The sequence below is a fragment of the Cervus canadensis genome, chromosome 9 (genome assembly GCF_019320065.1).
Source record: "Cervus canadensis isolate Bull #8, Minnesota chromosome 9, ASM1932006v1, whole genome shotgun sequence".
Classification (NCBI taxonomy): Eukaryota; Metazoa; Chordata; class Mammalia; order Artiodactyla; family Cervidae; genus Cervus; species Cervus canadensis.
In genome coordinates this window covers 83276837-83303147 of record NC_057394.1, presented here as the reverse complement: position 1 = coordinate 83303147, position 26311 = coordinate 83276837, and the positions used below count along the sequence as shown (strand labels likewise).

The 26311-nt window shown below is 44.0% G+C and overlaps 1 protein-coding gene across 4 annotated transcripts in view; it reads right to left on the bottom strand.

Moving 5' to 3' along the window:
- Nucleotides 1–26311, bottom strand: part of XPO4 (exportin 4) — an 86383-nt gene that overhangs the window by 1198 nt on the left and 58874 nt on the right. For 3 of the 4 annotated variants that reach the window (XM_043477625.1, XM_043477626.1, XM_043477628.1), the window contains 13 exons: nt 17223–17399; nt 16534–16676; nt 15891–16036; nt 14965–15142; nt 11541–11700; nt 10883–11052; nt 9708–9882; nt 7176–7469; nt 5958–6138; nt 3282–3400; nt 2093–2223; nt 1460–1577; nt 990–1082 (listed from right to left, as the gene is read on the bottom strand). In XM_043477625.1, the coding sequence (XP_043333560.1) occupies nt 990–1082; nt 1460–1577; nt 2093–2223; nt 3282–3400; nt 5958–6138; nt 7176–7469; nt 9708–9882; nt 10883–11052; nt 11541–11700; nt 14965–15142; nt 15891–16036; nt 16534–16676; nt 17223–17399 (2085 nt within the window). Of the gene's footprint in view, nt 1–989; nt 1083–1459; nt 1578–2091; nt 2224–3228; nt 3401–5957; nt 6139–7175; nt 7470–9707; nt 9883–10882; nt 11053–11540; nt 11701–14964; nt 15143–15890; nt 16037–16533; nt 16677–17222; nt 17400–26311 lie in introns of those variants that run through there. The other variant, XM_043477627.1, reaches the window with a different exon arrangement.

The following is a 26311-nucleotide window of genomic DNA, read 5'->3' as shown; positions in this document are numbered from 1 at the left end:
CAGTCATGGAGCTGGCCTAACTGCCCCCAGGAGGCAGGCCTGTGCACAGGGATTAAGTGTACACACACACACAAAGACATGAGCGTGCACATGTACACACACACACACACACACACACGTCACTTCCCCAGTCACAGGAATAGCAGTGGCTCTAGGGCCAGACCAGCCAAGCCTGAGGCACTGCCCTCTTTTCTACAACGTGTGCCTGTGTTTTCTAAAAGGCCACCAAGATGTAATGGCTTATGTCCAGGGGTGGAGGAAAGACGGTGGAGGGAAGTAGGTGATGGGGGAGCACCCCTCCCCCCAGCTGGGCACCACGCATGGCAGAGTTCTTGAGAAGTCCCTGAGCCCTCTGGAGCCAGGAGCTGCAGGAAGGTAGTCTTTAAGTAGCATGTGAGGCTCTTCAAAACCTACCCTGGGTCCCAGGCCCAGCAAATGCACAGCCTCCGTACCTCCCCCACACCCACAGGCACCTCTCCACTGGGAAGGGGGACAGGGCGCTGTGGAAAATGGGCAGGCCAGTCAAACCCCTGCACTCCCCCCATCCCCGCCCCGTCAAGGGGGTACTGCACATGCCCTCCAGGCTCCAACCGCCCACAGCTGTCCACCCTGTCCTAGGAGACAACACACTGTGGCTTTCCAGGCTTCCTGAGGGCAGACTCCTCGGGGTTCCCAGGCTCCTGTATCTCGTTTCCTTGCAAAACTGTGAGTTTCTCAAGGACAGAGACCGTGTCTTTCAGCACAGGTGTTCAGGACAAGTTTTAGGGTAGCCATCAAGCAAAGGATGGTCATGACAATGGAGAAGGGAAAGTAACTACTTATGAACAGTTTGTCAGATAAACACAGAGAATGCCTGAGCTACTGAGAACAAGGCTTCGAGGAAGGAGCTGACGCATGGACGCCCAGTCCCTGAGGAACAAGCAGCCCATCTGTCCAACACCCCCACCCCCACCTCATGAGCCAGGAGAGGCCCAGGGACACACCAGTACCTGATGCAGGCACACCAGCGTGTAGAAGGCCTCGCCGGCCGCAGTGGTCATCTCCGTGCTGTGCTTCTGCAAAACCAGCATATCAAACACCAGCTGGAAGACAGAGGAACACCTCTCAATAAAGACATGGGATGACCGTACCACCCTTCAGTCCCTCCCCATTCCAAGAGGGAAAAAGAAGGTGGTAGTTATTCTTATTTATTAAGTAACTCTAAAAAGTGAAGAAAATGGTTTTCTAAAAACCCAAGGACAAATGTGAAGATGTTACTGCTTGCTGTAGTAAATAAAGTTATTTGATTATCGAATTCCTGGTACAGTCACCATGTGGAATTTCAAGAACACAAAGCGACAGAGGAGTGGTATCCGAGGAAGCTAGGAAGCTGAGCTCCAGAAACCACAGTGGAAAGAAAGAAAGCCTTGTCAGGGACAAAGCAATCAGAACCGCCTGGCAGGAAGGCCCAGTGCCTCACCTTGAGGAAGTGCCGCGTGGCGAGGAAGAGGGGTGCGTCCGTCTCCTGGGCTTTTGCACACTGCTCAGCTAATGGAGTCAAAGCTTCCAGGCACAGCTGGCAAACCTCCGAACTCATTCTGAGCACCACAGTCAAAGAACAACGAGCACAGAGAGCCGTGACTCAGAACACAACACTTAGAGCTGTCAGCCAGTGGACGGCTGTTCTAGAAGTGAGCGCACTGACGTGAGTACATGGGAGTCTGCTGAGTGAGGTGAGAGATGAGGATTCCCCACTGTGTCCCAGCCTGCCCGCATGGCCTGGGGCCCAGGACTAGGGGTCTCCATGTGCTCTGACTGCAATGCACACAACCGAGTAGGGCTAAGATCAGAGGCCAGCAACAGGGCCCAGCTCCACTGACTGGGCTCTGTCAGACAGGACTCTGGGACCAGGGACCAGAGACCCTGGGATCTGCGAAAGGAAGCCAAGGTGAGGCAAATTCACGAAGAAACACAGCATCATTGTAGCTAAGAGACACTGCTTTTCAAGAAATAAGACTGAACAACAAAAGGAAAAATACAACTCCTGAAAATGCTTCTTCAAGCACCGTCTTACCCCAGTGCCAAGTGCTCACGACACACATTTAAAGGATATGATGTCATTCCTAGTTCCAGCGAGTACATAAGACTTTTAAAAAGATCTTCAGGAAGCTGTGGTATTTTCTCAGGAAAAATCTCACAGATAAATGTGATTAATTTGTAGTATTGATTACACAGAGTTGGAAACTGAAAAAGAAATATTAAATATTTAGATGTTCAATATCTGTTTTCATTAGTGGAATAAAGCATTAAGCACCAAGCTTCTAATGGTTTGTCTAAAACACATACAGGATACAGAAAACACAAAGACACAAATAAGATGTTAAAAAAGTTACAATAAAGCTAGTATGTTACGAACTAATGGATCCTGTGCTGGGAACTAACAACCCTCACCCTGACCCTCAACTGCACACGTCCCTCAGGGTCTCTCTCCACACCCATTCTGTATACACACACACTCCTCAGGGTCTCCCCCACCATTCTGTGTACACACACACTCCTCAGGGTGTCCCCCCATTCTGTGTAGCACATGCTCCTCAGGGTCTCCCCCCATTGTGTGTACACACGCCCCTCAGGCTCTGCCCCACATTCTGTGTATGCACACGCTCCTCAGGGTCTCCCCTACCATTCCATGTATACACACGCTCCTCAGGGTCTGCCCCTCCCCCGCATTCTGTGTAGCACCCAGCCCCCTCTTCCTCTCCCTCCTACTCCTGGATGGTTCTGGGGTGGGCGAGGCAGAAGGGGTGTGAGGCCTCATCACCAGCACACCCTCCACACAGACTCGTGAGAGGAGACAAGGCCCAGTGCAGTCAGACAGGGAGCGTGACCAGCTGAGTTAGCCCTGCTCTCTCCACCTGTTTGTCCAGGAGCGGTTGGGATGGACCCTGATGCCCAGCCCCTCAGCCTGGGCATGTGCTGGGGAAGTACCAGAGGACACATCTACATGTACAACTACACACATACAACGTACTGTATCTGCTGAACACAAGCGACCAGCAAACACTAGCATTCGGTCTCTAGAAGACCCAGTCTTTCCCTGCCACTGAGGGACCGATGGGCACAGGGCTGGGGCAGGCCCAGGTGTGAAGGACACAGCATAGCAACACACAGGCTGTTTTCACGCACACTTCACAGGTACTGGCCCCTTAATTAAATCAGACGTGCACTTGTATCCCAAGTATCCTGAACCTTCACGTTCAAGCACGCATGGTTTCAACGTTGACATTCCTCTCTTCACGTGCCTTCAAGAGGTCCTGTGACATCAAAGGCAGGATCAGGTTCACTCCATATAACACAACGTCCGCCGCTGACACAGATCTGCTCGCTGCCGGCCCAGGCTCCTGACCTCTGAACACTTCATCTGCAATGTGACAACAAAGCGGTCTTACAGCTGCAACATCAACAGACAGATATGCTCTCCCGCCTGACAGTGAAAGTGGAGTCACGCCTCAGGACAAAACAAATCCACGGGAGGATGACACAGACACCCGGGTCCTCCTTTCCTGCTTCGCTCTAAGGGTCTGAGCACCGGGTGCAGGTATTCTGTGTTGACATTATCATTCTACAGTGATGAAAGTAAAACTAGTGCTTCATCAACGTTTTTTGAAAAGTAATGGTGACTCCACTGACACAATGGTCATATTGTGGAGTAAATTATTTCCACAGCAATATTCATTTTTCTCCTAGGTACATGGGATTTTTCTAAGCTGAAAAGGAAGGGAGAAAAATACTGGAATATTACATAAAATAGAGGGTTTTTTTTTTTAAGTTGCCAATATGACAAAGAATTATTATTCTTAATCCAAAAATGAGGCATAAATTACTAAGACTCCTAAGACCTAGATAGATAAAGGACCAAAATCCACAAATAAACATCTAAGAAACTGTATTTCAAATGTTCAATATTAGGAAAACAGGTGGGTTACCATGCAGCCATGAGAAAGTCATGAGATGTGTTAAAGACAAGGGAAAAGCTAACAATGAAAAAGGCAGAATATAAAATTACATTTGGACTATGACCACAAAAAAAATTGTACAAAATAACCTAAAGAGAAATTAACAAAAAGCAACTGAAACAGCTGACTCTGGATTAAGTCAAAGTATGGGTGGTTTTTCGGTCTATATACTTCACATCTTTTCTACTATGAGATATTACACTTACAACAAGGAGGGAAAAAAAATGGGGTTAAAAAAAAAACCTACCTCTACTTAAAAACCATGTTTTCAGTGTAATTCTGTCCTTCTCTTCAGAGGCTCAGCTCTAGCTGGGAGGATCCTACTGTCCACAGTCGGGCACTGCTGAACCTCAGTCCCACTGGTAGGAAGCCTGGGCTGCTCGTGGGGCTCCCCGCGCCCCACACCTGCTCACGGGACAGGCTCTGGGCCCGGACTGTGGCACTTGGCTCTGCAGCCGCCAGTTCCCCCCGGAACGTCGCTCAGAGGCTCACTTTCAAATGTGCTTCGATATCTCACCCAGTGTGTCCATTCTTTCTAATTTTACCATCTGTTTTATCAGCTAATGCTGCTGCTTTTTCATTGTGTACTTTAACTGTCTTCATTTTTTTTCCTTCTAGATTTCAACTCTACCCACCTTTACTCTATTCTTTTTACCCTTATTTTATACTTTCAATCCTGAGCATTTTGGCCTCAATTTCTTTTCTAACATGTTAAAATGATTTTAATCCTTTTGCTTTTTTATTCTGAAAACCTGCCTGTCCACAGTGACCCATAACCTCTTTTCCACGGCTCACTCCTGGGGTCTTCTGGCCCCTCCGAATGCCCTTCACACAAAGCTCTCTGTCCCTCCCAACTTCTCAACTCCAGTCAGGGCTCAGGGCTCGCGCACTATGGTCCACACTCCCCTCAGATGTCCACACCCCAATGGGCACAGTGCTTGAACCTCAGCAAGTCGTGTCACACACGCCCTTCAAGGCAAAGGTCAGAACAGCTTGAGGCGTTACAGGGTCACCTGATCTAGGAAAGGTGACGCAGTGCCAGCCTGAAGGAATCAGGAACCCCAGGACCGACACCCACGTGAGCAGCCAGGCCTGGAGACAGTGGGCAGTGGAGGTCCATCATCTCGGGGCCCTGACACAGGGCAGAGACTGCCAGAAACCACTGGCGAGTGGACAGGAAAGTGACCAGTGCAAAGAACAGTGTCCACTGTCAGGTGTGCTGAGCCCAGGGGCTGGGAGGTTTCTGAGAAGAGGAGACAGCAGTACTCACGAGGTCAAATCACCCAGATGCACTGGCCTGTGACGGCGGAGGTGACGAGACCGCAAGTGATGAGAACAGGTACCAGAAGTACCTTGTAGCTCATCGTTAACCCACCTGAAACCCACCTGACTAGACAGGCACTGACCATCACACCCCCTCTACAGTGAGGGAGGCCCAGCGGAGCTAACAGACTTCCCCCAGGTCCTGCTGGTGGGGAGGCCCCAGCGCAGGGCTTCACAGAGTGGTGTGCCAGCGCTCAACTTCAGTGGCTCCCAAGCTGCATTGACCAAGGCTCGGGCTCCCTAGGCATACCGCAGAGGACACAGAGGAGAGAGTCAATTAAACTAACTCTGAAGACAATGGCCTCTGGAGTCCCATGTGGGGATGTGAGCACCAGCCCTGCTACCTGCTAGCTGTGCACCTTTGGGCAAGTGGCACAGCCTCTCTGTGCCGTTTCCTCCTCTCTCATGTGAGTGAGCAGTGGTACCAGCCTCATGCTGCTGGACATGAGCATGCCTGGCACCGACCGGAACCTTATGAAGGGCAGACACCAGCACTGCCGTCCCTGGAAGAGGACAGCCTGGCACACAGAGCGCTGGGCCCCCCGCCCCGCCCTGCCCCCACAGCCACAGAGACCAACTCTGCCTACCATGTGAACGGAGCTTCCCGGGGAGGCCACACCGAAGCCTCGCACACACTACCTGTGTCGCTGAAATCTATGAACTCTTTGGACAGAAGGTTGGTCAGAAGCTCCATGATGAGCAGAAGGTCCTGGTACTGCTCCTCCTCAGCTGTGACATCGATTCTCTGCCGCCCCAAGTTATTCTTTGAATACACTTGCAGCAGAGTGAGGCAGGCTTCATACAAGTTCATGGCTTTGGACTGGAAAAAAGCAGGCAGAAGTTATGCTACGAGGGAGAACCTGGCTGCGAAATAAACATAAATATCAAAGAACATTTAAATTTGGATATAATAAATTTACTCTAAATTCTGATAGTTGCTCTAACATTTGTTTTAAATTATATTAAAGCATTAATAAAAATGGAAAAGCATAAGACTACAGTTGCATTTAAAGTATTAGTAGTCTAACATAAAATTTGACACTTTGTGTGAATTTGATAATACATACGAGAAAGACAGTATGATTTGGGCAACAGAACTGCTTTACTACTTCAACTTCTTGTATGACAAGTTTTATTTTAAGATTGAAAATGGTTTAACTTGCAGAAGCACAGAGTACCAAAGCTTAGAATAAACAGCCCTGGCCTAACCACTGAACAACGCACCTGTGATGACACTTAACACCATTTACAAAATGAAACCTCACTTCTGAGCAGTTTCCTTTGATCTAATGGAGAAGGAAATGGCAACCCACTCCAGTATTCTTGCTTGGAGAATCCCACAGAGGAGCCTGGCAGGCTACAGCCCGTGGGGTCGCAAAGAGTCGGCCACGACTGAGCAACTAAACCACCACTTTGATCTAACAGCAACAACAACAAAACACAAATCGGGAACATCTTTGCTGACTGAATATAAAAGAACTTAGTCAGTCTAAACATTCATCTGATTACAAAACAAAGACACAAATCGCCACCTAAGATTCTAAGTCCTAGGGTTCCACCATAGAGAACTTGGTTACAATTTTCTACCATAATCCAACTGTTTTATCAAATAGTCTTCATCTGAATAAGGAGTAAAATACTAGTCAAAAGAAATGACTGATGATTAACATTTTTAGGGCAAGAATTTACATTCATTCCATGAGCCATCCTCTGAACTCTTTTGAAAATAATTTTTTTGAACAATGCTTTGGGGGCACAAGAGTATTATTTCAAATAATTGTTCACTCAGTGGGAAGGGTCTGTTACCCTGTTACACAGCTCTCAGGAACTCTGATCTGGAAGGGACCAACGACTCACCTCTCCAAGATAGCATATCTGCTTATGCGCAACTTCAACGAAAACTTCTATAATGAGGTTGACTGTCTCTGGTGTGTTTTTGTAAACTTCCATCAACCCAATGCAATTGGTAAGGAAGTCCATAAGAAAGTTAAAAAGGATGGCCACATTGTCCACCTGGGTGGCCTCAGCAATGCCACACAGGGCCTCCAGCGTGGCCGTGATCTCCTGCTTCACCTCCTCCTGCTGGCATGTCTGTGGGAAGTTCTCCTGGTTTATCACTCTCAAGAACCGCTGCTGAAGCGGCTGAAGAACCTAGAAAATAAAGCATGAGTTTTCTAAACGTATGACTCACGAGTTTTTTCAATTTGGACAAATACTCACTTTCCACCACATTTCTAACTGCTGGAGGCAAAAAAGCACAGAAAACAAAGGTGATCCTAACTTCTGGCAAACAAATCACCCAGCGGCACCTGGAAAGGTGCTCACATGATGAGGCAACAGGAAAACCAAGTCAAAACTCTGTGAAATACCTCACACCTGTCAGAGTGGCCATCCTCAAAAAGACAAGAAACAAGTGTCGGTGAGGATGTGGAGGAAAGGGAACCTCCATGCACTGTCAGTGGGAACTCGAGTTGGTGCAGCCACTATGGAAACAGTATGGCAGTTCCTCAAAAAATTAAAATTAGAATTCCCACATGATCCAGTCATTCCACCTTGGGTATTTATCTGAAAAAAGAAACACTAATTCAAAAAGATACACGCACCCAATATTCACAGCAGCACCACTTACAACAGCCAAGATGAGGCAGCAACTAAAGCGTCCACTGACAGATGAATGGGTGAAGAAGGTGAGGGACATACACACAGTGGAATATTACTTGGCCATAAGGACAAGGAAATCATGCCATTCATTCATGGAGGGAGGAAGACGGTCAAAAGCACAAACTTCCTGTTAAAGGAAGCACTGGGGGTATAACATACATGACTTGACTACAGTTAACCACTGCTGTAGGAGATGTGGGAAGGTTAAGAGAGGCAATCTCAGGAGTTGTCATCACAAGAAAATAAATGCTCTTTAATTGCTTCTTCTTTTTCGTTACCCATGAGATGATGGATGCTAACTAAACTTACTGCAGCAATCCACTTCACAACATATGTAAGTTAAACCACTATGCTGCAAACCTTAAAGTTATACAGTGATGTATGTCAATCACGTCCCAGTAAAACTGAAATAAAGAAGTTAATGTTAATGAAAAACCATGTAAGTCCATGCGATCATCTTACTTCCTTCAGTAATTTGAGAAGAAAAAAAAAACATGACTTCCTCAATGCCATTCACAGAATTCAGCTACTATTCTCATCTCTTTTCAATTAGGGGGGAAAAAAGATACTTTATAAAGGGCCAGAGTGTAGATATTTTAGACTTCATAGGACAAACTATCTCTGGCCTAACTACTTAATTATGATTTCACTGTAGTGCAGAAGTAGCCAAGGAAAAGATATAACTGATTAAGCGTGACTGTATTTCAATAAAACTTTATTTATAAAATCAGACAGCAGTCAGATTTGGCCTGCGGGCTGCAGGCCAACCTCTGTCCTATGGGTGAAGACCAATAAGCTCTGAGTCTGTCTCTTTCCTTCCCAACTCCTCTTGGCACAGACCATAACTCCAGATACTGAGACCTGCCCTGGGTACAAGTAAATATGAGTAACCATGAAGAGGATGTCTTAATATTATTTAAAGCTGCACATACAATAATAAATTTAAATAGAACACATGGGACTGGGCTGGTTTTCGATCCTGTTCTAAAACCAGACTATTGCCTATTTCTGTTCTTGTGCCCTTTCTCAAGCACTGAGAGCATCCAATCACAGAGATGACAGACTGCTAACTCTCAGTGCCAGCTGAAACCTTCTTATATAAGACACTGTGTCCAGGGAGGCTGCTATGGGTTGAATTGCATCCGAGCTGTGCTCAGTCATGTGTCCAACTCTTCACAGCCTCAAACTGCAGCCCGCCAGGTTCCTCTGTTCATGGAATGTCCCAGGCAAGAATACTGGGGTGGGTTGCCATTTCCTCCTCTAGGGGATTGTTCCAACCCAGGAATCAAACATAGGTCTCCTGCATCGGCAGCTGGATTCTTTACCACAGCACCACCTGGGAAGCCCATGAGTTGAATTACATCCCCCCAAATGGAAATGCTGATGTCTGAACCCCTAGCACCTCAGAACACGACCTTATTTGGAAACAGGGCTATTTCAGAACCCCCACAGGTGACAAGGCTTCCCTGGTGGACACTGAAACACCAGGGCTTCCCTGGTAGCGCAGTTGGTAAAGAATTGCCTGCAATGTGGGAGACCTGGGTTTGATCCCTGGGTTGGGAAGATCCCCTGGAGAAGGGAATGGCTACCCACTCCAGTATTCTGGCCTGGAGAATTCTATGGATTGTATAGTCCATGGCATTGCAAAGAGTCAGACACGACTGACCAACTTTCACTTTCACTTCATGGGCGACACAGAGATGCCATGCAGATAAGGGGGGCCGTTACCTCTGTCCAGTACTGCTGCTTGGTTTCTGTGTCCATGTGTGCAAACCCTCCCAAGACAAGCGCCTTCATCAGCGTCCTCTGCACAGGGCTGGACAAGAAGTTCAGAGGTGGGCTTCGGCTTGCAAACTGCTTGGCTAAGTTCCACCAGTTTTCACACTGAATGACTAAGTTTGCCCTGTAGGGAGAAAGGACAGACATAAGATGCATTACTTACTTACCCTGCATGGACACGCAGTAACAAAAGTGGAAAACAACTGGATTTAACTACTTTTTCAAGTCCAGCATGGTAAACTTGGTACAGACTTGGAAGTCTTGTATTCAAACCCAATTAGCCGTTTGTCAAGGTAAAATTTATTTAATCTCCCTTAATTACCAGCTTCCTCATCTGTAAAATAAAGATAACAAGAATAACAGCTCTGAACCTCATGACTGAGACTGATGAGACGTGCAGATGCCGCACATGCAATGTCAGGAGCAGCACCTGGTAAACTGTGAGAACTCAACATAACAGCAGCCAACGACAGGAGTAACCACAACCACGGACCCACAGAGTAAGAAAACTGAAAACATTTCCAGAATCTGTTGTAGAACACACTAAAAATTTTATTCTGTAAAATTAAAGTAATTGTTAAATTACCAACTTTTCTCATCTGTAAAATGGAGTAATACTAATGGGATACCTGAAAATTCAAATTAGACCACTCTACTCCTAATGTGGGAGAGACCTCTCTGCATTTGTACCAACAGTTTAATACATGTTCTAAAGCAGCAGTGCCTAACCATTTTGGCACTAGGGACCAGTTTCGTGGAAGACTATTTTCCCATGGACAGGGGAGGGGTGTGGGGGTGGTTTGTGGATGATTCAAGCACATCTCACTTGTGCTCCTGCCCCCTCATCTGACAGGAGGCAGAGCTCAGGCAGCGGTGCCAACAATGGGGAGCGGCAGTAAATATAGATGAAGCCCGCTCACCTCCTGCTGGGCAGCCAGGTTCCCAACAGGACACGGACAGTACCCATCAATGGCCCGAGGGCTGGCACCTGTTTTAAACACTGCTCCAAAACTGCAGGGTCTCCCTGGACCTCAGGACCGGGCGACTGTCCGTCAGTGGGAAAATCTCTCCTGACCTGACAGGCAGACCTCAGTCAGCAGTGCCTGAGGTCAGCATCTGCTCACCTCTCCCTTCTCTCCACCAGCGTGACAAGCAGCTGAACCGTGTCGTCCGCGAGGCCCTGCTCGCTGCTGCACACCGAGAGGTTGTTCAGGACCTTCTCTAAGAGGTAGCCAACAATCCACTGAGAGCCCTCTGTGTCTGCTCCAAACGCTGTGCTGAACGGCACACTTATCTTCAGAGAGAAAACAAATGTTTTAAGGTCAGAAAGATCTGCTGAAAAAGAAAGGAAGAAAAACCCACAGAGAAATCAAACTGAAATTAGCACTAAACCTGAAGTACCTCGCACCAATTTTCTATAGGTATTCATTTCCTGAAGTCCAGAAAGGACACTCTTAACCCACAGATGTTCCCCACTGTGGCTTTTCTGTTAGCATTAACTATTCTCACAACAGGAACATAGGCAGGTATTTACATCAAATGCAGAGCATGTAAATTAATCCATTCCTAAATAGTATTCTGAACTTCACAGAGCTTAAAGTATGCAGAATCACACGATGCTCTCTAGGAAAAGTTAATAAAACAGCACGCTGTCCACACAGTGTGGAAGATGCTTGGCTATTACTCACATGCTGATAAGAAAATCACCAAGAAAATTGTTCTCATTTCTCTAACTCCCATCCTCATAAACGCAAACCCAGTCAAGCGGTGCCACATTCTGACCTGATCGTACAGCTTCTCATCCACCAGGAGGTAAGTCTTTGCCCAACGCTTTAGAAACCAGACAATGTCTTTGCCCATCTGAGGGCTTAGCAGGTGTGTGAGGTGAGCCCTTATTGCCCGAGACTCAACTTCTGAAACTCTGAGGACGGCAGACAACAGCCTGTGGGCACAAAAAGGTGGTCATGTATTTATTTATTTATTTACTGGCTGTCTAACCATATTTTTTCCCCTAAAAGCCCTTTTATGTTTCTCAACTCTCTGAAACTGTCTTCAAGAGGGTTGGAGACACATCTGTGTCTCTTATTGCTGACCTTTCAGGAAGCAGGAGGAAAGAAAACATAGAGTCATGGCTAGAGACACCTTCTTCGGGGACAGAGCACACGTGAATCTACCATGTACAGATTCAAGATGGAGAAGTGCGTGAAGTTAACCGCACAGAGTAAATGCAACTTAAAATTCCCACTGTTGGCACTGCTCTATTTTCACATGCTGGCTATTTTACGGTGTACACGGGCATAGCTAAGTGACTCATCTGAATATTGAGTACTGTCTCTAAATCTGACAGTCTTATTTACTTTCTAACAAACTTGATTAGTAATGGCATTTTTCAATAAAAATGTTGCACGTATGATCCCTTCTGAACACTATGGGGTTCAGATACTACACATACCCTGTGTAGTATTAACATAGCAGGATATGCGGGTAAGTAAAAAAGTCTTTGTTCTGCGTTTGGGAGGGGACACAAGTTATGTCCATTTAACTTGACTTTGGCTAAAAGGCAAAGTATCGAAGGACTGAAGGGGAGGAGCCCATCCTGACACCACTTCAGCAGCTTCAGTGCCGAGGCAAGACCACTCCTCTCGGGACAGAAATCCCCTCGTTACATGGAAGCTCATAGACAGTTTCAGCTCCTGACCCAACCAGCTACTGAGAAGCACCTCCTGCCATGGCTGCTCCCTGCTGCCCGGCTCCTTCCAGGCCTGTGACACCACCCCCACCTCCCACACCACGTGGGTTCTAACGTCCTGTCCCCAGAACCTCTTATGTCTCACTATATATATATATATATGTATATACAATGCTATGCCAACAGTGCTAAAAGTTAGAGAGTTTATGAACAAAAATAACCCAACAATTTCACAACCCATTTTAAGCTGGCATATCAGATTTTTTCCATTAATTGTTTAAATGATATAATTTGCAGCTTCACAGAATCTGAACTAAGTAATTACAGTGGCCACTTGAATGTATGCATTGGAATGTAATAATCATAGAATTCTGACACCACCATCATTCATTTGAAAAATAAACAAATTGTTCTTTTAACAACTGGAAACTTTATATTCTTTTTCTCCTTAAATTTTTATTTCTATTTCATTCCCCATAAAAATATTATCCTAACACAATCAATGTTTATACTCACTTTATTGATCATATACCATACACTTCTCTGAAACAAGTATATAAAGATATTAAAATACCATTCTTAAAAATTTCCCATAAGACTGTGCTAAAGATGTCCTCTGGATTAAGTTATCATTACAATACTTATTAGTACACAACTAAGCAAAATGTAATGCCAATTTAAATAAATTAAACACATTTATTTAAAAATTTCTGTACAATATAGCCAAAATCTCATAACTATAAATGTTACATAAACTTTAAAAATTGTGAATCACTATACTGTACAGCTGTAATTCACATAATATTGTAGGCCAATTATACTGTAACTTAAAAAATTAACATACACAAAGATGTATGTATCTGAATAAGATAAATGTGGGTTTTCTTTTTCTAAATTAGCCCATATTATGTTTGATTCCTGCTTTTCATTTCAATGGATGTAAGCACTGAGAACACACATTCATGTAAGTAAATAGAAGGTATTTCTGAAACAGCAGGGCACCTGGTGCCTCTGAGGTAAAGCCCACGTTCGTGGCATCAGGTGACATCACGTGACACGACAGCGCCCGTGGCCCTGTCTGCTTCCCGCAGCTCCTATGCTGGCTAACAATTCCCCCGCTTCCTACTTCTCCCTCTTGCCCATGAGGAGCTGGAAGATGGGAGCCTCTGTTTGCTTTGGCTAGACCAGTGTCTGGTGCATAGTAAGGATTCAATAGTTGTCAAATGATCAATTCTTCAAGAAATATGAACTACTTTTTTAATAAACAAGGCCTGATTCTCTCCTACCACTCAATTTCACACTAATTCTTTGGACTGAAAAACAATAGCGATTCTTTGTTGTTTCACCTCCACCTCAACCCTCCATAGTCTGTGCTCTCAGATACCAAAATGTTTTGCCCCCACACTGATACCCAAGAGTGGTAAGAATCGAAAAAGCACTGAAAATACAAGGACAGCATTCCTGAGGGTGCTGCCCAGACAGGGACAAAGGCACGGAAAATAACAGGACAGCACCATGGAATTAACACTCCCCATGAACCAAACCAATCCAAACCAGTTGTTCACCTAAGGCCTACAAGCAACTCCAAAGGGAAGAAAGAAGAGTCTTCTAGTAAAGGGTGGGTATTTTATTCCCAATGAGAGAATGCAACAATAAAGGAAATAAATTCCCAAACGTTTCCTTGACGTCTGCTTAACAGTTTAATGTTTTAAAAATCGTATTTTTCATTGCACAGGTTTAAGTGGTATCTATGTATTTTGCATTAAAATAAAAAGAATGAGGGGGCAGCATCTTGAGTTACTGATCTTGCAACTGACAGACGCAGTATTATTTCATTATTCTCTCTTCCAGCCACCTAAATTTAAAGATGCTGAAACTTAAACTGCTGTTTTCAAATCTGCTTTCAGGAGGATATTTAGTTGAGGTTCATCCCACCTTAACCTCACCATCAAGAATTAATGGAAGATCTGCCACTGCTCTTAGAAAGATCACAGTGAATTTTCTCTCTGGAGGCTGCTGCCATCTTGTAACAGGGCTCCCAAGGGTCACATATTCAGGACAAACACTTCTGCTTTGAAAGAGACGGGAACGCCCCTGGAAAGACGTTCCAGCTTCCTGAACAGCAAGGATGTGCTCACGTCCACCTGGTTTCCAAGAACTCCCCAGTCCTGGTGCTTTCACTCGGGTGCCTGAGCCCACATTAGCACTGTTTTCTGGTGGGCAAGGGATGTGTTTGTGACAATCAGCCCAGATGTCCCCCCAGAGCCTCGCTGCACCCGGAGTAAGCTCACGCTGTTTTCCTCAGCCCTGGACATGCTGTCCGTTCCCAGCAGAGTGACGCTGCTCAAATGCACAGAGTACCTGCATCCTTGCTTGTTTCAAGGCTTCTCCAAGTTTTATCTTCTTTCATGTGTCAGCTTTAAAACAACCTGTCTGTCACTCGAGTCATCTACTCATCAACTCAGAATTTATAAAACAGAATAAATTACAAGAGCACAGCTATAGAGGTCATATTACCTAATCACAGAATCTGTTCTGTTGTACCCTGGGATGGAAGAAGCCTTTTCTCCTGGAGATCCCAAAATTTGAAGTGTTGTATTAATGTCAACTTCAGATGAATGCTTAATGGAATATTCCATTATTTCTGGAGGTATTAGCGGAGTCTCTCCCTGAGTATCATCAGCTAAGAGGTAGCCTTCAGTTTAAAAAAAATTAAAAATGAACACTTAAGAATCTACATTTATCAAATTGCACTATAAACGCGTTCAGTTTTGATTTATATACATCATATAAATTGATGTAAAAGTAAATAATAAACGTTAATATGTTAATTTCAAGCTTGATGAGAAGAAACTTTCTATTTCTAAGATAATTAATCCTCAAAAATACAGGAAAGGACAAATGTTTTATTCACCAATTTTAAAATTCATATATTGACATGTAGGCTTTTTACTCTATGACCTTTAAAGAATTTCTGGTAATATATTCTGCAAAATTAACATGGATTCTACTACCTCAATAAAAAGTCAATATTTGGGAACGCCTTTCCAAACAGTAAGGTCTTTTCCCCTTTGATTATTTAAAATACAGAAACACTGACAACATGGTTACAGAAGACCCTAAAGGAAAGTCAGACTGCCAGGACCAGCACTCTGGCTCCAAATGTTAGCATGGCCAGGGCCAGTCTCCAGGTCTCAGCTTCTTCACAGATAAGACGGGGTGATAATTAACAGCCAGAGTATCAATAACAGCAACAAGGACACAGTGAGACCTAGTGATGGCACCAATGCAGGGCCGCACTGAGCTCCACACAGAACATGTGGTTCGGGACCGGTAAGGACACTGCCCCGGCTCTGGGACACACGCAGCTGTGTCCAGGTCTCAAGTTCAACCCTACACGAGAACTGCTGCTATTAACACAGGCCAGGAAACAAGCAACTGACCTGTAACTAGAATGAGCCAGTGGATGTCCTCATACAGGTCGTCTAACGTCTTGCTGTCAGCGGAGCCTGAGGCGGGCGAGGCGAGGAGCTGCTGCTGCTGCCGCTGGAGCTGCCCATGGAGCCGCGTGACTCTCTCCTCTAACAGACTACAAGAGGGAAGACACCAACGCCTTCATGAGGCTCGGAGAGCAAAGACCAGAGCGACTTATCACTCCCATTTACTGACAGCGTGGATTCAGATGTTAGCACAGAGCACATATACAGAAATATTTATTATATACACAATGTTCTCATGGCGCTATAAGAATTGTGATTTATTGTTTACGACATAGTATTAAAACATCACTTTACAAACAATCAAGGTTTACAACAGGCATTTGAAAACCAGTTATTCCAGGTGTTTATTGATATGGGTCCAATGTTTCTCATACCACGTTTTCCATAATCTGTCTGCCATCTATGCTGTGGTGCCTGGGCTCCAAATGTACAAGCCAAGGAACGCCACCACGAGTGCGTTTCTGTCCACTTGTTCCATGTGCTGTGCCCGGGGCGGGGGTGTTTACAGTCTTTAAACACTTAAAGCTCTCCGGGGCATGTGACTACAGGGTGTTTGCTCCATGGGGTGTCTTTGGACCGTGTGTACCTTGTCAGGAGAGGGATACAGTGCTCTGCAGCAATGCGTCCTAGCATTCCTACACTGGCTAGCTGATCAGAAAACTGGTCTCGGTCGTCCTCCTGGAGTTCACTGATCTCTTCTTCCTCCCGAGAGGCCACTCCGTTGGCAGTCTGTTATTGACGAAAGAAAGAAAAGACTGAGCTGATCTTAGGACCCAGCCTGTTGCTGCGCTGAGGAACAGAACCTCAAGACCTTCAAGAAGGAGCACCTTCAAGTGCAGCTGCTAGGGATGCCCACCTGCCTGCCCAGTTACTAAAAGGGGGGAAATTCCAAGAGAAAGAAGTGGGGGTCTGACCACTCCCACCAATCACAGGTAAACATGGCCAGTGCACACCTACACTCCACTCCCCACACGGAGTGGAGTTCCTGTCGTCTCTGAGGAGCTCTGACATCACTAAGAGCCACCACACCTTGGGTGTCACTGGACAATCAGCAAGACACAGCAGGTGACTGAGAACTGAAGAGAAATGGAGAACCAGAAGCCACAGCCCATGAAACACGAACCTGCATAGATGCCTGCTCTCCACCTGGCACTCTCAGCAAGTCCTTGGAAAGAGCTCACCCTAAATTTCTAGTATCATGTGTGATGGGACAAACAGACCAACGAGAGCCCACAAGGAAACAGGTTTTTAACTACAACCTGGCTTAAAACTCACCAGATTCCTTGTGCCATCGGGTGCAGCGAGGTGGCACTGAATGTAGGAATTGAACACCTGGACTGCGTGCTGGGTGAAAAAGCCTTTATGGAAATGCTTGTCGTCTTGTACCAGCGTCAGCCAGGATTCCAGCAGCCTGTCGTATGCCTCCATGTACACCATGTCGTCTTTGTCCAGCTAGGAGGAAGGGGCATTCACAAGACAGACACCAGTGAGACGAGTCACCACAGACAGGTCCACGCGTTGGCCTTCAACAAAGTTCCCAATCAGCAATCAGCAACTGAGCTAACTGATCTCATCTTCAAATTAACTGATCAACTCAAACACTGCAGTAAACATGTACAGGCTTCTTATTACACTTTCTAAAAAGCTTTCTAACTTACTCAAATTCTTAGGCAAATAGGAATTAATGTTCATTTCTGTAAAAGACTAACCATTCAGCACTTTGTAGATCATGTATTTTTCAAGCAAAGATAACTGACATTTGTCTATGTCAAGAAGAGAACTGTTCGGGCTTTGTACATACTCCATGACATTGTATTAGAAACTGGAAAGGCAAAAATGGGCCTCAGAGAACCCGGAGGAGGGCCCTAAGGAGAAGCATGAGTGAGGACGCATGGGGAGGCCAGCGGATGGCGAGCAAACCTGGGGGCCGGGGGTGGGTGTCAGACTTGGATAGCATGTCCCCAGCGTGGACAGGCTGGGTTCTAAGATCACTTCAGAGCAGAGGGTTTCTCGGTAAGGAAGAGTCCACACTGAGCGACTCTGGGCAGCTCTGCGAGCGCAGCGTCTGACACTTTACTCTTCTCACGTGCCAGTGAGAAACTACGCCTGAAGTTTGCCATTAATTAGTACGACTGTATACAATTCAGTCTTTGCATTGATTTGTTCATCCACAAATTCACCAGATCACCAATCAGCGAAAACCAGAATACTTATGTATCAAGCACTATGTTCAAAAACATAAATAACAGCATTCAGAGACTTTCACATTGTGTCCAATGAAAAAAAGGGAGAAGCGAACAAACAATCGCAGAAGACACACTGAAGGTCACAAGAGAGAAATGCACATCACGGGGCTGGTATTTGCTGTGATAATGGTGTCTCTCAGGTTTGGTCTACAGCTCGTCTTCTAGCCTCAAGCTACAAACACAGAGGTCTGGAACCTCCATCAGAGGACAACCACCTCAGACTGTTATCCCAGCAATCTGTCAATGACTCAAAGAAGGAAGTAATGGGAGATCTCTTTCAAGAATTCCAAATAAGCCAGACGTCAAATACCACCTTCAGACGGGAGTAGGTAAGCACCTGAAGAACTGCGTCCAGCAATAGTGTTTTATGTCTTTAGCTTTTACTAACCTAGGGGATACAGAGAAAAATGGTCATTTTCTATATCAGATGAAGCTTTAATTTTTTGAAAAAATATTTAAAAGTAATCTGTGAAAACTTCACAAAAGAATAAAGGGAAAGTAAAAAAAAATCTTCATTAGATAACTTCATAAAGAATTTAAAAATAGCAAACCTAGAGCTTCCCTGGTGGTCTAGCTGTTAAGAATTCACCTGCCAACACAGGGGACAGAGTTCATTCCCTAATCTGGCAAGATCCCACATGCCTCAGAGCAACTAAGCCCGGGAGCCTCAATGGCTGAAGCACACACAGCTGGAGCCCCTGCCCTGCAACAAGAGGCCCGAGCACCTCAACAAGAGAAAGTTCTCTTCAGCAATGAAGAACCAGCGCAGCCAAAAATAAATCAGTAGAGTAAATTATACAAATAATTTTTTAAAATAGCAAACCCAAATTTTATTCCTATTTTTCTGACCGTGAAGGTGTTTTTACTGAAAACGAGCAACATTATTTGAGTACAACTAACTAGGACATACTCATGTTGTAAACAGTCAATTCTTAGTATCTGTGATATTTACATCCTGTAAAGTTGACCCAGCACTGAATCAGCGAACACTCTGGTCACTACAGTTACACTGTGCAAAGGTGGACGAACAGATACATCACCTTGTTTCACATGTGTTTCTGTGCATAGACACCTTACTTCACATACAATGTTGATTCATGGCCAGCAGCCTGTTCAACAAAGCTCATCTAACACACACATCTTCTCCCTAAGGCATGCTCTAGCCTCAGTGCACTTGGGCACAACACCTGGAAGCCATCTGAAATAGCAAGATCATCGAATTGTTAAGTACTTCAGTATTTTTTGACAAAACTTTGGGGAACCCCATTTCACACAAAAATGCAGCACTGGAGATGGTAAGAAGGACATCTGTTTGTAGTGAGAACAAGCATGCTGGGTGGATCATGGTTTTTGTCACTCTCTTGCATGCACATGTCCATAAATGACCAAGAAAAGTCACACTAGTGCTGATTTTGGGGGTCACAAAGAGTTCTCAGCAAGAAAGTGAATCTGCAAATATGGAATCCACATTCAACGAGGACCAACTGCACTTGTAAAGTCTAACTCCAGGAGGTCCTAGCGTCCTACTCATGCTGGTTCTTCCTGCTCACGCACCATCAGAAGGTGTTTTTTTCAAACCTTGACAGCTCGTAATTTTGTTGAAGGACAGCCATGTTCTTGGTTCCATAAAGGCAGTAACATATATTTGCTTAATTTCTAAATACCAATAAAAATGATCAATTCAGTCAATTTTTCCATTACATCCGTTATTTCCTTCCACACTGCTTTCAATGCAATTATAAACCCTATTAAATAAATTCTTTTGCACAAACATCAAAAAAGATGAAGGAGTACCGTCAGTAAACTTTAGGAAACTTTAAACTCACAAAATATTGGGTGAAGCTTTTCCATGGAATAACTGACTGGATGGGAATGCCATATTTTCTTTTTGTTCTTGGAAATAAGACTGTTGGCTCATAAATTGTTGAGCTTGGGAAAACTGATTGCCTAAAACTGTCCCAGATTTCACTTACACATCAGTTTTACCAACATTATTAGAGCTCAGAGAGCTGCTGTCTCTACATTCATCTTCTGCTTAGCACTGTGAAACATCTTATTCTGAAAATTTCTCTCTTTGATACTCTGGGCAGAAAGTGAAAAACTCTGAATTTAAAATAGCATCCAATGAAATGTTAACAACAACAACATAACATAAAAAAGATGGCATCTCAAGACCTCTTGAAAGACTGTACCATATTTTAGAAAATGCAATCAGGAAACTGAAGTCATAAAGAGTATTTATTCTATTTGTGATGATTAATTTCACTATTCCACCAACCTTGTAGGTGATTCTATCATTCTTCCATTTTCTTATTCTTTTAGTCTCTTTTTTTTTATTATAGATGGGAATTGATGAGTAATGGTGAACTACTTTCTAAGATTATGAAATAGCAAAACGCTTCAAAATATAAAGCAGATCACTAAAATTCCACAATGCATTTTAGCCTTATGTTAAGATAATTACAAATATTCTTTTTGTTCTAAGGTCTCTAAGGAAGAATAAAAATAATGAAAAACTGATGATTAAACAGAGCTGTTCAAAAAGAAATCCAAAAGCTAGACTCTGGTGGAACACTGAAGGTTAAAGAGTCAAATAAAACCTATTCAGACATCATCTGTTGCCATGGGATTGAGGATCCGTGTCATTCACAACATGAAGCTTTGCAGGAGATCATTTTCCATCTTTATTTTTACCAAATATTCGGGAGCATTCCTCTGAGGAGCAGGTGTGCTTCCTCTTTTTCCCCCAAGAGCCTTCTAAGGACCTGGTTATCTCCAGCCCCTTCTAAAAAGTCAGGCTTGCAGGTACAGATACTACAGCCTGATTATTCAGATTGCTCCTTTTCTCTAGGCTTGGCTTTCTACTTTCCTCTTTCATCTAATTGCCTTCTGCAAGTTCTAAAAGATTATCTCACTATAAACATTCTTTTTATAAGCCATCAGAAGTTTTGTATGAAACAAAGAGTTATGAAAAAATACAATAACCTCTGTTATAGTTTTAATGACTAAGTTCTTTCTCTCTAGGACACATCCACTGTTAAAGGCTGCCTAATTCATGAAAGGGAAATCTTACAGAGAACAAGACACCATTTGAGGGGTTATGTGAAAATGGAGCTGATTTAAGAATGTCTGTCTAACCGGGGAGTCACTTGTGATTTGTGCATGAAAGTATTTGCTGCAGCATTACTGAAAACAGTACAAACTAATTCACTGAATCATTCCCTAAGGTTCTGCATTAAAAACGATTTCTAACTCCAATTAATGACATTAGATGCTGATTATATAAAGGTATTATATAGGTCTGGATGTGAATCAACAGATGCCAAGAAAGTGATAAATGATGGAATGTTGGAGAATTTTAATTTCATGTACTATCTGAATTGCTTTTACCAATGACCATATACCATTTTCACATTAAAATTGTATTCTGAAATAACAGTAGGAACAAAATTATAAGAAATAGGCATGTTTCATTCTAATAAATGTATTAATAGAAAAAAAAAGTGTCTTCATATTTGGATCAAGGAAAAAAGGAAACCTGAATACTCCGATAACTAACCAAACAAAAAAAATTTTTTTTAATTCTTCCCCCAAAGAAAATACCAGCTTATTATTAATTAAACTTACAGGTGAGATCTACTAAACCAGCAAAAAGCAAAAACAAAACAACCAATCTTACAGAGACTGATCCAGAGAAGAGGAAACAAGAATGAGAAAGACATAACTCAGGAAGTGATGTGACCCTGACACCAAACAAACCCAGCCATTCACAAAAGGCCATGACACATGGTTGAGCTGGGTTCAACTCAGAAATGCAAGGGCAACTTTAACAAAAGAAAAATCTATAAAACCAACTGATCACACTAACAGATCAAGTAGAAACACAATTAATGACATTCAATACTCAACCATGTTTTTAAAATCTATTAGTGGGGCTGCCCTGGTGGTTCAGTGGTTAAGAATCCATCTTCCAATGCCGAGGACACAGGTTCCATCCCTGGTCAGGGAACTAAGATCTCACCTGCCTCAGGGCAACTATGCCGGCAAGGTGCAACTACCGAGGCTGCACTCTGCAACAAGAGAGGCCCCCATGCAAGCAGAGAAAGCCCACACATCACAATGAAGACCTAGCAATCAAAATTTAAAAACAAACAAAAAACTTATTACTCATTCTGATAAAGGAGAGCTCAAAAACGGTTAGCAAACATTACTCCTAATGATGAACCAGAAAACATGTCTTCTATTACCAAGTGATTCAACACTGCGCCATAAGAAATGAATCATACACTAAGCATCAGAAATACAAATGGTGAAGACTGAAAAAAACAAGACTGTCATTATTCAGATGACACAACTGTCCACAGAGGAAAACTGTTAGAATCAGTAAGAATTCTGAAAGGTCAGTAAATATCAGATCAACATACAAACGCCAACTTCAATTCTCCATGCCAGCAGCAATCTCAAAAATGAGATTTACAGAAGATACTATTTACAACAGCAACAAGAATGAAAGGCATTAAAGGAAAACTTATTCCTTATTGAAAGGTAATAAATTATACCTTAATTAATATGGAGAAATACCACATTTATGGGCAGAATTAATACAGTAGAGATGTCTACTTTTCACTAAAGAATCATTATAATTCCAAGCACAATCCAACTTGAAAAACTGACACAATTTTTACAGAAAATGAAAAAGCCAACACAGTCAAGATTCCTCCTGAAAATCCAGGGTGCAGTGGGAACTGACATTACCTTAAAACAACACAAAGGTGCAAAAATAGACTAACTGACCAATGGAAGTGGTTAGTGCTCAGGAAAGATGAACTAGTATGTGAACACTAGATATATGACAGTAATAGTCTTACAAATCATTAGGAAAGGAAGGGCTATTTGATGCAACTTGCTGGCAGCAGAGGAAAACAGCAACAAAACAAAAAGACAATCTAACAAATGGGGAAAAAATATTTGCAAACCATATATTTGATAAGAGGTTAATATCCAAAATATATAAGAAACTCTTGCAATCCAACAGCAAAAAAAAAAAAAAACCAAACAGATGAAAGAAACAGCTTAAGAATCTGATTAAGGCTGAGAGATTAACATGGTGGAAGAGAAGGACTCGAAGCTCATCTCCCCCCCGTAAATTCATTTAGACTACATCTCTACGTGGAACGATTCTCACTGAATACCCACTGGAAGCTGGCAGAAGACCTCATACAATCAAAACTGCCAGAAAGTTTATCATGTAGCTGGTATGACAAAAGAAAAAAAAAAAAAAAAATCAGGGAATCAGGATGGGACCTGCGTGACAGGAAAGGTGCTCTCACCCTTCACCAGCTGGGGGAGCAGCATGGACTGCGGCGTGCAGGACAGAGCGATTGCGCACACAGGGTCCTGGCCACCACCCTGCAGTCTCCAGTCTTAGTGCAGACAGACCTGGGGTGAGCACAGGGTGGCCAAAGGGGCTGGAGACAGGCCAAAGGGGCTGGAGTGTGGTCGGAGCCACAATCAGGGGTGTGGGGTATGTGTGCGCCCCTGAGCCCAGGTCCACTGCGGGAGCCCCCCATCAGGGCAGAGCAGCCTAAGAAACTAATGAGCGGGCTCTGCGACAGGACACAAGAGGGAAACACTACATTAATGAAACATCAGAAGGAGAAGGTTAAAAAAAAAAATTCCTTTTAAAATCACATACAAAAAAATAAAATACTTAAGAATAAACCTGACCAAGGAGATGAAAGACTTATATGTTGACAACTATAAAAAGATGATAAAGACATATATCTGGAAAAGACAAATGTGTTCATAGCAGCAGTATTCACAATAGCCAAGACATGGAAGCAACCTAAATGTCCATCGACAGACGAATGGATAAAGATGTGGAACAGACGTACAATGGAATATTACTCAGCCAGTAACGTTCTCAGTTGGGCTGAGAGCTCACCTGTGGGCATTTTGTTATTGTTTATTTTTATCTGTATCGCATATGCTATAACACAGTTGTGGATGTTGGTTCTCAGGACTCGAGAAAGACACATAAAGCGGCCAGGTAAGTGCTGGATCTGCTTTGAGCAGCAGCAGCAGAGCAGCTGGCCATGGGCCTTCAACACAAATCTCTAACCCAGAGCCAACTAAGGATGGAGGAGGGGGATCAACAAGACAGTCTCCGCCCAGAGAAACATCTGCGGCCTGTCAATACACTTCACGAAGCATGTGCTTTGCAGACATCATTTGTTAAGTCTTAACACAATTTATCTTGCCAAAATAAACAGACTGGTAACATATCTTAAGAGGAACAGCATCCTCTGAGCCCATGTCTCAGGAGGAAGAAGCAATGTTCCTCACTGTCCCTCAGCATATATGTGATGCACGCTTACCGTGTTTAATCTGAAATTCTGACACAGAGAAATACAAAAAAACTGTAAAAGCCTTCCTTAGAAGCTGTTTACTCTTGGAAGAGCATTCCACAGTCCATCGTACAAAGCCCTGATGTGAGACAAACCAGGATCACATCGGACACTCAGCCCCCTCCCTGAAGCAGATCTAAAATAAGCACTGCAAACTTCCCAGAGCCTTCTGTTCCACTTGGAAACCAGCACAAGTGACTCATCAGGCAAAGTGTGAGAAATCTGGCTGATGACAATTGGCAGCTAAACTTTTAGTCTAATCAGAGAACTGAAACCCGGCCCAGCACTGTCTCCTAATGCTTTGGCCCCGCTCCACCACCCCTCTGGCCAGCACCCAGCAGCCGAGCTAGAGCACGTGCCCAGGGCTGACGAAGGGACCAAGCTGGACACTGCTCACGCCCGGGGGCCCTTGGGCCCACTGCCAGCAGAGCTCTAGAGAGGCCCTGGAGCTTAGGGGGGTACTTGACCCCATTCACTTCGTCTGGGAACAGAGGGTAGAGAACGTAATTAAAACATGATATCAGCACTGACACGTCAACACCCATAATTAACTTGCGAGTGTACAGAGGGGTGAACTTGCAGCTCTCCAGCCTCAGGAAAACAGTCTGCTTTTATATCTGGTAACTATTTGAACCCATTCATGGATCAGAGCTTTGTCACAGCAAGGGGCTTCCATAACCCAATGAAGCCATGAGCCATGCCATGCAGAGCCACGCAAGATGGACGGGTCACCCTGGAGAGTTCTGACAAAACGTGGTCCACTGGAGGAGGGAATGGCACACCACTCCAGTATTCTTGCTGCAAGAACCCCATGAACAGTATGAAAAGGCAAAGAGATATGACACCAGAAGGTGAGCTCCACCTGGTCAGAAGGTGTCCAATACGCTACAGGAGAAGGGCAGAGGCCAATTACTAATAGCTCCAGAAAGAATGAAGGGGCTGTGCCAAAGTGGAAACGGCAGTCAGCTGTGGATGTTTGGTGAGGAAAGTAAAGTCCAATGCTGTAAAGAACAATATCACATAGGAACCTGGAATGTTAGGTTCATGAATCAAGGTAAACTGGACATGATCAAGCAGGAGATGGCAAGAGTAAAGATCAACATCTTAGAATCAGTGAACTAAAATGGATGGGAATGGGTGAATTTAATTCAGATGACCGCTGTATCTACTACTGTGGGCAAAAATCCCTTAGAAGAGATAGAGTAGTTCTCATAGTCAAACAGAAGAGTCTGAAATGCAGTACTTGTGTGCAATCTCAAAAAATGACAGAATGATCTCAGTTTGTTTCCAAGGCAAACCATTCAATATCACAGTAATTCAAGTTTATGCCCTAAACACTATCCTGTATGATTATACAGTGGAAGTGACAAATAGATTCAAGGGATTAGATCTGATAGAGTGCCTGAAAAACTATGGACAGAGGTTCGTGACATTGTACAGGAGGCAGTGATCAAGACCATCCCTAAGAAAAAGAAATGCAAAAAGGCAAAATGGTTGTCTTATGAATTCCTGAAAGAAGAGAAGTGAAAGGCAAAGAGGATAAACCCAACTGAATGCAGAGTTCCAGAGAATAGCAAGGAGAGATAGAGCCTTCTTAAGTGAACAAGCAAAGAAATAAAGGAAAACAATAGAATGGGAAAGACTAGACATCTCCTCAAGAAAATTGGAGATACCAAGGAAATATTTTATGCAAAGATGCGCTTAATAAAGG